The sequence below is a fragment of the Pelophylax lessonae genome, assembly GCF_965119305.1.
Source record: "Pelophylax lessonae genome assembly, chromosome: 11".
Classification (NCBI taxonomy): Eukaryota; Metazoa; Chordata; class Amphibia; order Anura; family Ranidae; genus Pelophylax; species Pelophylax lessonae.
This window is the reverse complement of record NC_138778.1, coordinates 35,053,197-35,069,974: the sequence shown is the minus strand read 5'-3', so window position 1 is coordinate 35,069,974 and position 16,778 is coordinate 35,053,197. Positions and strand designations below refer to the sequence as shown.

Genomic DNA, 16,778 nt, shown 5'->3' with positions numbered 1-16,778 from the left:
TTTGTATTTGTTACTAGGGATAGACCGATTATCGGCAAGGCCGATATATCAGGGACCGATATGCACTTTCCCCGATATATCGGAATCGGCCCCCGGAACTGGCCGATATTGCCTATATTTTTGTGACATTATTCTGTCTTCTTAGGCCGCCTCCCTCGCCTTGGACAGCCTCAGCTGGAGTCAGGACTAGTCTCGCGGGAGTGCATCACAGCCAGACACCCACCCACAGCAGCCCGGTGCCAGTCAGCCACCAACATCCACAGGCCCTATACCAGCCAGCAACAGGCACTGTACCAGTGAGCCAGCCAGCCACCCACAGGCCCTGTACCAGCCAGCCACCCACCCACCACAGGGTGCCAACCAGCCACCCACCACAGGGTGCGAGCTAGCCAGCCACTCACCCACAGACAGGGTGCCAGACAGCCAGCCACCCACCCACAAGCCCTGTACCAGCCAGCCACAGGCAGCCAGCCACCCACAAGCCCTGTACCAGCCAGCAACCCACAGCTCCTGTGCCAGCCACCCACCACAGGGTGCCAGCCATCCATCCACCACATGGTGCCAGCAAGCCAGCCATTAAGCATTAAACAAAAATTAACATGTTCAGTACCAGATTTGTGCCAAAAATTGTCTTTACTTTTCAAAACTTTAAATGTACAAAATATCGTCCGATACCGATATGTTGTGCCCAAAATATCTGTATCGACCCTGAAAAAACCATATCGGTCTATCCCTATTTGTTACATGTTCCCATTAATCTAGCAAAACAAAATAGCTGCTTAGCTTTTTACTCGATTAAAAAAACAAACTCAGTGTTATTCTACTATATATTTGTCTGTATTGTACTGTACTCTCATTATATGTTGTAAACTAGATGTGACCAGTGTTTGTCCTTAAAGGGCTAAAGGTCTCAAGGTTGGGTGGTACATTGTGTGTTATTGCACTTTTAGATGAACTGTCCTTCAGCCTTTCCCCAATTGCACATTGGTAGCTATTTTTATTTATTTTTAAATTATTTTTGGTATGCTGTGTGAATTGGAACACATAACAAACATGGTGGAGGTTTCTCATATTTAACTGCAAAGTGAAAATTTACTTCAGGGTTAACAGCTGCTCACATCCTCTGACAACTCCTATATGAATGTGTTGTAATTTAGGTCTTGCAATATGTATTTTGAAATACAACTTGAACGCCTATCCATATTAAGACTGCTTGCCGCAGATTTACTGCGACAGGCAGCCTCTCCTGTGTTGGTCGCTTGCGTGGTGCCGGGGGGTTAGCGAGCGCCGCCGCTCTCCCGCCCCCACTAGGCAGCGGGATGCCGGTACATGGGGCCGGTGGCCGTGAGCGCTCCCGCTGAGAGAGGACTGTCAGCTGTTGTAAACACAGCTGACCGTTCTTCTCTCTGAAATTATCTCAGAGCACCTGTGATCCTTCTATATACAGGGAGTGCAGAATTATTAGGCAAATTAGTATTTTTGAGGATTAATTTTCTTATTGAACAACAACCATGTTCTCAATGAACCCAAAAAACTCATTAGTATCAAAGCTGACTATTTTTGGAAGTAGTTTTTAGTTTGTTTTTAGTTTTAGCTATTTTAGGGGGATATCTGTGTGTGCAGGTGACTATTACTGTGCATAATTATTAGGCAACTTAACAAAAATCAAATATACAGTATACCCATTTCAATTATTTATTTTTACCAGTGAAACCAATATAACATCTCAACATTCACAAATATACATTTCTGACATTCAAAAACAAAACAAAAACAAATCAGTGACCAATATAGCCACCTTTCTTTGCAAGGACACTCAAAAGCCTGCTATCCATGGATTCTGTCAGTGTTTTGATCTGTTCACCATCAACATTGCGTGCAGCAGCAACCACAGCCTCCCAGACACTGTTCAGAGAGGTGTACTGTTTTCCCTCCTTGTAAATCTCACATTTGATGATGGACCACAGGTTCTCAATGGGGTTCAGATCAGGTGAACAAGGAGGCCATGTCATTAGCTTTTCTTCTTTTATACCCTTTCTTGCCAGCCACGCTGTGGAGTACTTGGACGCGTGTGATGGAGCATTGTCCTGCATGAAAATCATGTTTTTCTTGAAGGATGCAGACTTCTTCCTATACCACTGCTTGAAGAAGGTGTCTTCCAGAAACTGGCAGTAGGACTGGGAGTTGAGCTTGACTCCATCCTCAACCCGAAAAGGCCCCACAAGCTCATCTTTGATGATATCAGCCCAAACCAGTACTCCACCTCCACCTTGCTGGCGTCTGAGTCGGACTGGAGCTCTCTGCCCTTTACCAATCCAGCCACGGGCCCATCCATCTGGCCCATCAAGACTCACTCTCATTTCATCAGTCCATAAAACCTTTGAAAAATCAGTCTTGAGATATTTCTTGGCCCAGTCTTGACGTTTCAGCTTGTGTGTCTTGTTCAGTGGTGGTCGTCTTTCAGCCTTTCTTACCTTGGCCATGTCTCTGAGTATTGCACACCTTGTGCTTTTGGGCACTCCAGTGATGTTGCAGCTCTGAAATATGGCCAAACTGGTGGCAAGTGGCATCTTGGCAGCTGCACGCTTGACTTTTCTCAGTTCATGGGCTGTTATTTTGCGCCTTGGTTTTTCCACACGCTTCTTGCGACCCTGTTGACTATTTTGAATGAAATGCTTGATTGTTCGATGATCACGCTTCAGAAGCTTTGCAATTTTAAGAGTGCTGCATCCCTCTGCAAGATATCTCACTATTTTTTACTTTTCTGAGCCTGTCAAGTCCTTCTTTTGACCCATTTTGCCCAAGGAAAGGAAGTTGCCTAATAATTATGCACACCTGATATAGGGTGTTGATGTCATTAGACCACACCCCTTCTCATTACAGAGATGCACATCACCTAATATGCTTAATTGGTAGTAGGCTTTCGAGCCTATACAGCTTGGAGTAAGACAACATGCATAAAGAGGATGATGTGGTCAAAATACTCATTTGCCTAATAATTCTGCACTCCCTGTAGGAACACAGGTCTCTATGATCATTTCAGAAGCCCATCCCCTATAGAGTTAAACACTCCCCTAGGCTCACACTTAAAAAAAAGATTTTATGTCACTTTTATTGTTTTTTTTTAATAGTAATGGCGGCGATCTGCGATTTTTAGCTGGACTGTGACATTGCGGCGGACAGATCGGACCCCTAACTGACATTTTTGACACTTTTGGGGGGACCAGTGACCAGTGATCATTCCAGAGAGAAGAACGGTCAGCTGTGTTTACAACAGCTGACTGTCCTTCTCTCACAACGGGCAGCGATCGTGGGTGGCCAACTTCAATCGGAGCTGCCGGCTGCGTGCAACGGAGTCCTGCTGCCAAGTGGGAGCGCGCCGTCAGCGGCGCCCCCGCTCGCCCCCTAGCTTCAAGCGTGTGACCGACGTATACCTACGTCTGTTCGCTCAGGAGGGGCTGCCTGCCGCAGTCGTTGACAGGTTAAGGGGGCAAATCTGTCCGGTTCAGGACTGGATATGCAAGAAAAATGTAGGTATTTCAACCAGCTTACAGCATTGCAGTTTTTTCACATAGGTTAAAAAAAAAAAAAAAAGTACAGCAGGTTGCACTTTTTTGTACATGAGCTCTCTGCAAATGCATGTAAATGCAGCACCAAAAAGTGCACTGCTTCAAATGCACTACAAATGAAGCTAAAGGCACAATTGGAACTACACACTGAATGCAAGCATTGTGGTGTAAATGAGCTCTGGAGTGTCCAGTGAAGACAGAGAGGTAACGGGTCTGGATAAGACAGATGGGTAGGTAACAGCTGGCTGAACCCTTTTTTTTTTTCATTTTGTTGGAAGTACACTTTGTGAGAGAAGAATCTTTTGCATTATATTATGATATATATATATATATATATATATATATATATATATATATATCATAATATATATATATATATATACAGTAAAACCTTGGTTTGAGAGTAACTTGGTTTGTGAGCGCTTTGCAAGACAAGCAAATTTTTTAAATAAATTTTGACTTGATATACAAGTAGCGTCATGTATAAAAAAGAAGAGAGGAGCCTCCAAAGTGTAGCAATATGGTTACATTTAATGAAGGTTCAATATTTAGCAACTCACATGGTTGATGATTAAAACAAGCACATCTAAGTATGCAGGCATCCGGGGTAAAGCTGTCCACATAGATCATCCTCTGCACAGCCATCTTTATCATCCCTTCCCCGCTGCGCTCCACGAGTGATTCAAAGCCTCACTTTCAGATCACTCTACTGCAGGCTATTCTTCCTGGTCAGGATTGCAGACTGACAGTGGTGAGAGCCGGTGGTTCAGAAGATGGTCTGCATACTTAGATGTGCCTATTTTAATCATCAACCATGTAAGTTGCTAAATGTTGAACCTTCATTAAATGTAACCATACTGCTACACTCTCATCTCTCTTATATTCTGTAGCTCTGCTAGATTTTGCTTCTAATCCCCTTGGGAAGGCTGCATATTGTGGATGGACATTTTATGGTTACACAACCTATCACATTGCTATAATCTTTGTATATAGACTATAAGCTGAAGGACTTGTGGAACGAATCATCTGAGTTTCCATTATTTCTTATGGGGAAATTTGCTTTGATATAAGAGTGCTTTGGATTACAAGCATGTTTCCAGAACGAATTATGCTCGCTATCCAAGGTTTTACTGTATTGGGACACCTGCCTTTACACACACACATGAACTTTATTGGCATCCCAGTCTTGGTCCGTAGGGTTCAATATTGAGTTGGCCCACCCTTTGCAGCTATACCAGCGTCAACTCTTCTGGGAAGGCTATCCACAAGGTTTAGGTGTGTGTCTATGGGAATGTTTGACCATTCTTCCAGAAGAGCATTTGTGAGGTGAGGTGCACTGGTCCAAATCATTTGGTGGAGGGGGGATTATAGTGTGGGGTTGTCTTTCAGGGGTTGGGCTTGGCCCTTTAGTTCCAGTGAAGGGAACACTTAATGCTTCAGAATACCAAGACATTTTGAACAATTTCATGCTCCCTTTGTGGGAACAGTATGGGGAGGGCTCCTTCCTGTTCCAACATGACTGCACACCAGTGCACAAAGCAAGGTCCATAAAGACCTGACCTCAACCCGATAGAACACCTTTGGGAGGAATTAGAGTAGAGACTGCGAGCTAGACCTTCTCTCCAACATTGGTGCCTCACCTCACTAATGCTCTTCTGGAAGAATGGTCAGACATTCTAATATTCGAAGAGGAATTGGGTAGATTTGGACTTTACTGGCACGTAATGAAAAACAAATATAAAATCAATTCATATTTATTGGGGTGATCATGTTAAAATATTTAAATTACAAAAACAACTTGTACGAACATATACAGATAGTTCAAAAATTGTTCAAAATGTGGAAATGACACTATATCCAGACATGAGTAACAGCGCTATGCAGACAGATGCCAACTACCATTTTTGTATCACAAGTAGGTAGAAAACATGACTTTCCTTGATGTATCCATTCAAAGTCGATACTTCGGTACAGGGAGTAGTGTCAAGGATAATAAATGTTTGGGGGGCGTGGCCTGGCGCAGCATGTGAGAGGACGTGTGTGAGAGGAGCTCCGCCGGACCGATATCCTTCACCGCTAATCCTGCAGCCCTTCGGGCACGATAATCCTTCCTTCACCTCCCGCACACCCGCGGCACCGACCTCCGCATGTCTCCGCCGAAGAAAGGCTCTGAAGCTGCGGCAAAACTGGCTGCATTCCGGAGGCTGGAGAAGGAGGCCCCGATCCAAGATGGCGCCGGCCCGTCGCTCGTGGTGGAGGAGCCTGAGAGCCCTGCTACATCCAAGGTTTTGGAAGCGATTGCTACTTGCCAGACCATGCTGACTACTAAAATCGAGGAGGTGAAGGTAGATATATCTTTGATGCGTCAGGATATGCAGAAGCTGAGGGACAGAGTTGGTGAGGCTGAACACAGAATTAGTGAGGTGGAAGACTCCCTCCCCCCATTGCAAAGCTCCTCAGACAGGCTGCAGCAACAAGTACACCTTATCCTCCAAAAGCAAGATGACATGGAGAATAGGCTGCGCCGCTGTAACCTGCGGTTCATTGGCCTCCCGGAGGGCTCTGAAGGTGCTGACCCCTCATCATATTTGGAACAATTGCTCACTCAGACTTATGGCAGAGAATCCTTTTCACCCACTTTTGTTGTGGAACGTGCACATCGCCTCTCAGGGCGCCCCCCCCCTCAGGGTGCACCCCCCCGCACGTTCATCGCTAAATTCCTGAACTATCGGGACCGAGATGCCATATTGCGCCTGGCCAGGGTTAAGGGGAACATTCCATTTGGAAATCACAAAATAGCGATTTTCCCCGACTTCTCTGCTGAGGTCCAGAGGCGCCGCAAGAGCTTTTTGGAGGTCAAACGCAGACTGCGTATCAAGAATATCAAATACTCCATGTTGTATCCGGCCCGTCTTAGAGTGGAGGGCGAGGACCGAGCCCACTTCTTTGAGGATCCGGAAGCCGCCATCTCCTGGCTAGAAGGACTGGAAGCTAGAGCCTGACCACCTTGCCCTGGCGACTTCATGATACTTTCTCCCTGATGGCCTATACCTTAAGCTGCTGCAAGGGTGGAGGAGGGGTTTTGTAGATCCTGTGGAACTCAAGACTTTGCATCCCCCTTCCCCCCCCCCTCCCCCCTCATTTTCCTGCACTATTGCTCCTGTGTTTGACCGGCGGAGCGCCCTAGCTCCACAGATGGAACTGATTTCTCTGTTCTCTTCCTATGGACTTCCACCTGCCCATAGGCTTTGCTACCCAGCGATACACCTGTTGGTTTTCGCCCCCTACACCCGCTAAGGCGTGTGTTTGTGCCCAACTCCCCTGTTGCCCCCTGCGACTTCTGCTGGACCTGGGCCCCCGGGCCCCCTTGTTTATTCTATTTGTATTTTGCTGTATTTTTGCTGCATACCTTGGGGGTCCCTGGCCTCCTGATCTTGCTCTTTCCCAGTCGCATGTGGGCCTGTTCTGGTTGAGGCACTTGTTTGGGAACATGCCCGCACAAGTTGGGGTTGGTGCAGGGCAGGGAGGGGGGATTGGGGTGTTACCATTGTTTATGGTTTATATTTGGTACAATCTCTATACTGTTTCTGTTTTATGCACATTGACCTCAAGTAATAATTATTTGCTCCTTTGCTGCCGTTTATCGCCGCTGGTGTGTGACCGTGGACTTGTTGGTTCCGCGGCCTTACTGCCTGAGATCCTGGGAGCCTCCGCTCCGCGCTCTGTACTACCCCTGCCATGGCCGCATTGAAATTGTTGACGTGGAATGTCAGGGGTATGCGTGATAAGATTAAACGAACGGCTGTCTTTAATGTCCTACGCCGTGTACGGGCTGATATTATAGTTCTGGTGGAGACACATTTGGAGGGCCGTGTACAACAGTCCCTCAAACGTCCCTGGGTTGGTTGGGTGCAGCACTCTGCTTATAGCTCACACTCCAGGGGTGTGGCGCTACTGGTGGCCAAATCGGTACATTTCCAGCTCCTAGGATCTCAGGTCGACCCAATGGGTAGATATGTTTTTCTCAAAACGTCAGTCTATGGGGAATTGATGCTACTGATGGCTTTCTATGTGCCCCCCCCTTACTCTGCTGTGATTATTATGGAGGGACTGGCGTTTATGGCACAGAGCCCAGGGGCCCCGGTGATCTGGCTGGGTGACTTTAACAATGTGATGGACTCGGGTCTGGATAGGTCCGGTGGCGCCTCCCAGGTGCCGCCGGGGTCGTCCCCGACCAGGTTCTCCCGATTGTTGGAGAGCTTTGGTTTGGCCGACTCTTGGCGCAGCAAATACCCCGCGCAGCGCGCGTACTCCTGTTTTTCGGCTGCACACCACTCTATGTCACGCATTGACCTGATATTGCTGTCTCGAACCCTGCTCCCCAGGTTACTGACGGCAGGCTTCGCCCCACGGACTCTGTCTGATCACTGCCCTTATTGGATACTGTTGTCCTTGCCCTGCAATAGACCTCCCCCGGCCTGGCGCCTGAATCCCGCCTGGCTCCCCTTGGTGTCGGATGGGAACGACATTGAGGGGACCTGGACACAATTCTTTTCTGACAATGAGGGCACTGCCTCCCCGGCTGCGGTGTGGGAGGCGTTTAAACTGTTCGCCAGATCCACTATGATTTCCAAAATCAAGGCTGTTAGAGCGCGGGCTGCCGAGGAGATCTCCAGGGCAACGACAAATCTAATTGAAGCTGAACAGGCCTTTATGGGGGACCCGACTCCGGCACGTGAATCTCAGTATAAATTGACCTCTAAAGTCCTTTCCCAACTTGACTACGAGAGGGCGAAATCTAAGATGTTTTTTCAGAAGCAGAATCTGTTTGCACATGGTGAGCGGGCGGGGAAACTCCTCGCATACTTAGTTCATTGTGAGGATAGGCCCCCGGTAGTTATTACTTTGAAGGATGACCTGGGTAATGAGATCGCTGATCCTGCTGCGGTGACACAGTGTTTCCGCTCATTTTTTAGTACTCTTTACACCTCTAGGGCTCCCGCTGACTGCACTGACATGCACGACTTTTTGGACTCTGTTGACTTTCCCACTTTGACACCCGACCAGTTGGCGACCCTCGAGGCACCCATCTCTGTGGAAGAGATTGCAGCAGCCGTGTCCAAGTTCCCTAGGTCTAAGGCCCCCGGCCTGGACGGCCTCCCGATTGAATTTTTCTCCCAATATTCGGAACTCCTTTCTCCTAAATTATTGGCTTTGTTTCAATCTCTATTCAAAGATGCAACCCTACCCCCTTCTATGCGGGAGGCGCTAATTGTGCTCATTCCCAAGCCGGGCAAGGATGTACACGCCCCAGAGTCTTACCGTCCCATCTCTTTGCTCCCAGTAGACACTAAAATCCTTGCGAAAATTTTATCCCTCCGCCTTAACAAGGTGATCCTTTCACTCATACACTCGGACCAGGCCGGGTTCATGCCTGGGAGGAACACCTCATTTAACCTTCGCCGGTTATTTATGAATCTCCAGGCACGGCACGACGGAATGGGTGGCAGGGTGGTGGTCTCATTGGACACGGCTAAAGCATTTGACTCGGTAGAGTGGCCGTTTCTGTGGACCTGTCTGGACCGGTACGGCTTTGGACCTAATTTTATTAAGTGGGTCAAACTTCTATATAGCGCCCCGGTAGCTAGGGTCCTGGCAAATGGCTGGCAGTCGACCGCCTTCCCTTTATCCCGTGGCACTCGACAGGGGTGCCCCCTCTCCCCCCTGCTGTATGCCCTGGCCGCGGAACCTCTGGCGATGGCCATTAGAGCACATCCCGGGATTCGAGGTCTACGTAAGGGACCGTTGGAGGAGAAGATCAGCATGTATGCAGATGACACTTTGTTATATTTGGAAGACTCTCGGGAATCCCTACTCACGGCCCTTTCTTTAATTGAACGGTATGGACGATTCTCCGGTTTTCAGATAAACTGGGATAAGTCACAAATTCTCCCGCTTGACGAGAGCCCACAGGCAATCACCCCCGCAAGCCCAGCCCTACAATGTGTATCCCGCATTAAATACTTAGGGATTCAAGTGACAGCTAACTCAGCAGATTATGTCCCGGATAACGTTCAACCCCTGTTCCCTCTGCTTAAGGCTAAAATTCAAGTATGGTCCAAATTACCTCTGGGAGTGATGGGTAGAGTCAATTTAATTAAAATGATTCTCCTTCCCAAAATACTTTATGTTGTATGGCACTCTCCTATTTACCTGCCACTCAAGCTGTTTAAGCAGATGGAATCACTCCTCAAGACCTTTGTTTGGGGTGCTAACCGGCACAAGATCTCCTGGCGCAAACTCAAGAATCCTACAAACCTAGGGGGATTGGCCCTGCCGGATTTTAATCTGTACTATCTGGCAGCTCAGTTGTCCCAGTTCTTTCACATAGATAAAACGGATAGAGAACGTTTTTTGACCCTGCTCTGCCCTGGGTGGGCTCATCCCCTCGGGGACCCCCTCCTAGTTATCCTTAGGGGTGTCAGGGGCTCGCCGGAGCCCTTGTGCCCCAGATCTCTTCTATACCACTATTGTCGGATCTGGGAGGTGGTAGCGTCCAGGCTTCGGTGCCCTCCATTTCACACATTCACCCCTCTGTGGCATAACAGCGCATTACGCGAGTTCCTTTCCATCCCTGACCTGTCGATATGGAGCGGGAGGGGTATTCTTCTCCTTAGCCATATCTCCACGACCACTGGTCTGCGGTCTTACGAGGCCTTGCAGGACCAGTTTGCGATCCAGGGCCCCATGCACTACAGATACTTACAGCTCTCCCATGCCTATAGATCTCAATTCCCTGATGGCCCTCCTGAGCTAGAATCGGTTACCACCCTTGAGATTGTTAAAAGTACAGCACCCAGTCACCTTATTTCCATGTTCTACTCTGAACTTCACACACCTTCCTCGACCACCTTGGCTTTTGCACTTAAGACCCGCTGGGAGCGCAGTGTGGGGGCCATGGAGGATGAGGAATGGGAGGATGCCCTGGAGACGTGCCGCAGAGTGTCGCCAAAACTGTCGGATCGCCTAACTCAGACCTTTATAATACACCAGGCTTATCTCACCCCACTTAGACTGTCCAAATATCACCCTGACTTGGTCCCTTCTTGTCCTATGTGTGGAGACCCTGACGCCTCCTTCTTTCATCTCTTGTGGAGCTGTCCCCAATTACAGACTTTATGGCAACAAGTAGTCACATTCCTCCATGACAAGATGGGGTCTCCTCTGCAACTCTCCCCTAAGGAGTGTCTCCTGGGGGTTTACCCAGATGGAGAAATGCCCAAATCCACTGTCATATTTCTTCAGGAAACTTTGTTTATAGTACGTAAACTGATAGCCAGGAGGTGGATGAGACCTACTCCTCCTACTCTAGGTTTGTGGATTAAGGAGGTTAATAGTGTCATCCCATTTCATAAACTTTTATATAAACATAGGGGGTGCCCTCAGAAGTTCAACAAGATTTGGGACAAATGGGTGCAGTGCCCTGATACGGCTCGGTAATGCAGTGGGTAACTATTCTATGTTGACCGCCCCTGGTAAATCAATATTTTCTGTTCGAGGGTTGGATCGACGGAGAGCCACTGACTACTGTTTTGTTTTTTACTATGTCTGTTCTGTCTCTCGGTGCTGATCATTTTGTATATTTGTATTTTTGTACCCCAATGTGTTATGAACCTGATTGCAGTTTCAATGCACGGTTTATTTTTGTATTGTACCAAAATTTCAATAAACCTCACTGTTTTGAAAAAAAAATAAATGTTTGGTAGTAGGCCATGTCGGTCGCTAGGCGTCTGTTGAATCGCTCAGGCTCAACATGTTTCTTCTTCAGGGGCCTGTTAGTGAGCACCATATCCAGGACTAATCTGAGAGTGGGGACACATCCAAGGACATATCTCTTGTGAACAGATATCCTGTTGGAATAAAAATGGCTCCTGGGCTCCAAGACAGTGGGGAATGAAGTGTATACAGTGGATAAAGCCCCACATGTATCCCCTTGTGTCAGCAGGACCTTCGGGAATCTCTCTCATCTCCTGCACGTCCAGGGAATGGTCAAACATTCCCATAGACACACTCCTAAACCTTGTGGACAGCCTTCACAGAAGAGTTGAAGCTGTTATAGCTGCAAAGGGTGGGCCAACTCAATATTGAACCCTACAGACTAAAGCCTAGTACACACGCAATGAATATCCGCCGATCGGTCGTCCGTCTTTTGTCCAGAGTTGTGTTTTGTTGGTTGGAATGTGCTCTAGACTGCACTGGACTTTTGTCGACCGACAGAATTATACTTCAGAAGTGATGTCATGTGTTAGTTTGCTTTCTTTGTGTTCTTTCTTCTCTGAGCATGCCCAGTCTTGCTCATAAGATTTTTCCCTGTCGAAATCTGTACTGACTGCTCGAAAATCTGACCTGTTTTGACGGTGGACAAAAATTTTATAGCCTACACACCAGATTTTTTTTGGCTGAAAAGTAGGTTGTCGGAAGCATCATACTAACAAGCCGAAAATCGGCGGATCGGTCGTCGGACAAAAATTCCCTGACAATTTTCGACTCGTGTGTACGAGGCTTAAGGCTGGGATGCCATTAAAGATCATGTGTGTATAAAGGCAGGCATCACAATACTTTTGAGAATATAGTGTATGTGTATATCAGAGTTCCCACAATATACTTGAAATAATATGACTGTATGACTAGAGGTCTGATTTTAAAGAGACCCTGTCACCTGTCAATTTAGGGCAAACTGAGAGTGCCTCCTGGTAGCCCACTCCACCCGCCCCCTCCCCCCAGCAAAGTGCACTAGCCGATACACATTACGTCCCCACTGCAAGAGTCCACCCTGAGCAATCTCCTGTGTCAGATGGTGTCAGGGCTTACCCAGGAGTATGATGTTACCCAAAAAAGATAAGTGCTATACAGCACCCCCTTTTCCTGCGCTCGGAACCTGGTCCTCAGGCTGCCTCAATCCCGGAACTCGTGCTGATATTAGGCATCCATGATGGCTAGGCTTTGCTGCCCCTTACGACCAGGGCGGTCGACCAAACACTGAAAATACAAAGCAAAGAAAAGGGCGCACCAGCCTAGCGCATTATCCTCAGCGAGTTTATTTAGATAAAAATTAAAATCAGCTGCTCACAAACAATCGTGAAATTCAGGCACATTAATTCCATAAATCTGCCTCCTGCCAGAGGATCAACGTCTTTACTGGAAGCAGAGGGCTGACGCGTTTCGAGGCCGTGCCTCTTCCTCAGAGCTTCATCAGGGCTCTGAGGAAGAGGCACGGCCTCGAAACGCGTCAGCCCTCTGCTTCTAGTAAAGACGTTGATCCTCTGGCAGGAGGCAGATTTATGGAATTAATGTGCCTGAATTTCACGATTGTTTGTGAGTAGCTGATTTTAATTTTTATCTAAATAAACTCGCTGAGTATGATGTTACCCCCCAGGGTACAAGGTAAGTACCTCTTAAATTTGCTAAAATCTTCATCATTGGAAAGAGTTACATTATTGTGTCTATTACTAATATATAGTATAGTTGTACTTTAAATTACTAGTGTACAAAGACAATGTAGATAGATATGGACACAAAAATAAACCATATTGATATCTCCCAGGATGTATTACCTTATTTGTTGTTTTTTATTTTTATTTTTGTCATTCGTGTCAGGATGATATAAGCCCTTATTTGGGATTCTGTTATTTGTTGGCAGAGAAAAAGCAGAACAGACCATTTGGAACCGTCTAAAGCAACTTGCACATCTTAAGAAAACTCGAAAGACATCCCAAGGTCCTTTGAGGATAGGACTGTTAGGTATGTGCACAAAATTTATTCCAGCTGAAGGAATCCATCTTGTAAATACCCCTTGAATAATTATTTACAATGCTTTGTGAAACTCAGTCTGGAGAACTTCTTTATGATTGAATATTATCTTACAGTTTATACTTCCATAGAAACAGAGGAAGTTACTGTAAGCTTAGCTCAGAACATCTGCTTAATTGTAAAAGTGAGTTGCTTTTGTATAACTAAAGATGATTGATTATATATATATATATATATATATATATATATATATATATATATATATATATATATATATATATATTGGAGAATATGCTCTTGTGGTCACTGAACACACCGTAGGGAAAAGGGAGCCTGTCCTTGTATGGTAGTAAACCATGGGCGGAGAGTCTCATGTCATATCCTGTTTTGATTACCATATAAGACTGTATGATACCTGGAAATAAACAAGTAATGCTTTTGTGACTCATGGGGTTTGGGTTCAAGTGCGTTGCTTCCAAGGCCTTGTAAAGATCTGGGCGTGGCTGAATGGAGAAAGGCCGGTGTTCTATCAGAAAACCCTACCCCATCAGATTTCCATACCTACGTAATTTCCGGTGCAGGCTTGTCATGCACAAGCTGTAGCTGCGTCACGCGTTCTACTGTGCATGCGCGGAATAGGTAGGGAATTTTGATAACATCGTAAGGGGGGTGAGGCAAAGGTCCCACTGCGCATGCGCACCAACGGATCGGGTAGCGGCATCTCTTATAACAAACATCCATCCGATCTCCATGGCACACACTGTGCCGAGCCGACAATGGGACAATCCTATTCCCTATCCACACGCACACGCCCACTGTCTCATTGTCGGGTCGGTGCAGTGTGGGGCATGGTGATCGGATGGATGTTTGTTATCAGAGATCCCGCTGCCCGAACCGTTGGTACGCATGCGCTGGCACATGCATACTAGGACTTTTGCCTCACCCATACGATGTTATCAAAATGCCCTACCTATTCTGGGCATGCGCAGTAGGACTTGTGACGCGGCTACAGCTGATTAATGACGAAACCACAGCTGATCCACAACCGGAAATGACAGAGGTATGGAATTATGATAGGGTATGGTATTCTGACAGAACACCGGCATTTAAGGTAATTAAATATAAAGTAGTAAAGGTGATAATTAGTAGCCGAAGTATAGGGAAATAGTTACTAAAACCAGTTACCCCTAGGTCTGGAATATAGGGGAAATTATAATGCTCTGTCGTATTTTGTTAACTTTTACAAGTTAACAAACTATCCTTTTATATTTATGAAATCCTACAGAATTTGTTGATAATGCTGGGCTTTCTGGCTGTCTCTGTCTAATTAAAACTTTATGCAGGGCCATGAAATTGAGAGGGAGGGTATGTTCTTGACCAAATTGCAGGTCAATGTACAACCTATTATTCGAAACGTGGTAAAATGACTCAACGAGGCTTTTTGCTAATCTTTGTATTTTGTGCTTTTATTGTCTTGAAGGATGTATGGCAGAACGTCTGAAAGAGGAAATCCTTCAAAAAGAGAAGCTGGTGGATGTACTAGCTGGTCCTGATGCCTATCGTGATTTGCCTCGACTTCTTGGTGTGGCAGAAACAGGCCAGCAAGCTGCCAATGTTCTCCTTTCTTTAGATGAGACCTATGCTGACATCATGCCTGTGCAGACATCTGCAAACAGTATTTCTTCTTTTGTGTAAGTTCCTTTAACATTCATTAATGCACCAATAGACATAAACAACTCCTTTTAGCTTAATTTTTTTCTGAAATTTCAACTAATTCTGGAATGCACTGACAAATGTATCACCACCTCTCCAGGCAGGAAGTCTAGGAATATCCTGGCCTGCTGCTGTTGTGTTGCTTAATGTAAAACCATCTCAGCAAGTAAATGCTCTCCTTGTCATCATAGCAAAATATTAATGCTAGAAATTCCCACTCTTTACATGATTCAAGGGAATACAGCGATTCAAGGAAAAAAACCTTTTACATTGAAGATCAGTGAAAAAAATCCTCTATCACATTGGAGGCCACAAACCAATTCCATTGGGGGTCAGCCATCATTGCATTGCTGATCAATGACTTACAGCATACCTTGTCTAGATGTCCTGGTGCAGGCAGTGGCATATATCGCTAGTATGGTGCATAGGTGTACACTGTTGCTTCTGTCAATAAAATGCTGCTCTGAGATAGCCAGTTGAAGCTATTTTGACACACGTGGAGGAGGGGGATCAATCTATGGCAAACTAGTCTTGACAGTGAGATAAAACACAGCGGTCCAGCAAGTGGTTAAAATTAATATATTCATTTACTAATAAATGCAGTATCCACCTACATGGTAAAGCTCCAAAGGCAAGCTTAAAGTCCACATTGCAGCACAGCTATGTCCAGGGTTCTGGGGAAGTGTCAAACTGAAGCCAGCAGAAGCGCGCTAAATCCACCCTAGCTGTAAAAGGAGCGGCAGCAGCTGCAAACATGCTTGGATAGGGCAAAGAGTGAAACTGAAAGGCAATGCGTTAAGGCCCCCCTTGCTTAGGCCCTTTTCACACATGCGGACTGTGAAGATCCGCCTGTCAGTTTTTCAGGCGGATCTGAACGGATGCCCCATGCATCTCTATGGGGCAGCGGATGTCAGCGCAGACATGTCCACTGACATCCGATCCTGTCCGGCAAATCCGGACGGATGGAAACCCTATTTTTCATCCATCTGGAGGATCGGGTCGGATGAGAACGGACAGACAGTCCGTTATCATCAGATTCCCCCATAGAGGACAGCGGGGATCTGACACCTCTGTCTCTGCACACAGAGTGGAGACGGAGCTGTCATCCGCCTGCTCAGCGGGGATCAGCGGATCGATCCCCGCTGAGAAAAACAGAGACGCTGAGACGGAGCGGACATGTGTGAAAGGTGCCTTAATCTTAATGTGTTGGACTGACTGTCCCTTATCTGTTTGTGCTTGCAGACTAAGCTAGAACGGGTCCAGCGTGCTTCTGCTGGCCTCAGTTTGACAGTTCCCAGGGACACTGTTATTCTCTGGCTGTACTGCAATATGGATCCTAAACTTTCCTTTGCACTGTATTGTTTAAATCGTCCATAAACTATATAGTGCAACAACCTGCCTGATTTTATATCAGTTTAGATTGTTTAGGTTTGTCCTCCTTTACCACTTAAAGACTGCCCCATAACAGTTTTACTGCTACAGAACGGCTCAGATGTGCAGAATGGCATATCTATATGGGATTCTGCACCTCCGGGCTCCCGCCACCGGCGGCCCGTTTCTGCTGTGATTATTCAAAGCTGAAGCCGATCTGCGGGTGCCAGGCACTGGATGTCCGCTGACACCTGCCGATCATCGGTAAAACACACAGAACTGAGATCTGTCAATGTAAACAAGGCCGATCTCCAT

The 16,778-nt window shown here is 46.6% G+C and overlaps 1 protein-coding gene across 1 annotated transcript in view; it reads left to right on the top strand.

Moving 5' to 3' along the window:
• The window catches only part of CDK5RAP1 (CDK5RAP1 mitochondrial tRNA methylthiotransferase), a 42,630-nt gene that overhangs the window by 8,079 nt on the left and 17,773 nt on the right, over positions 1-16,778 (top strand). The window contains exons 4-5 of the mRNA XM_082272351.1: positions 13,270-13,370; positions 14,860-15,070. Of these exons, the coding sequence (XP_082128477.1) occupies positions 13,270-13,370; positions 14,860-15,070 (312 nt within the window). The remainder of the gene's footprint in view (positions 1-13,269; positions 13,371-14,859; positions 15,071-16,778) is intronic.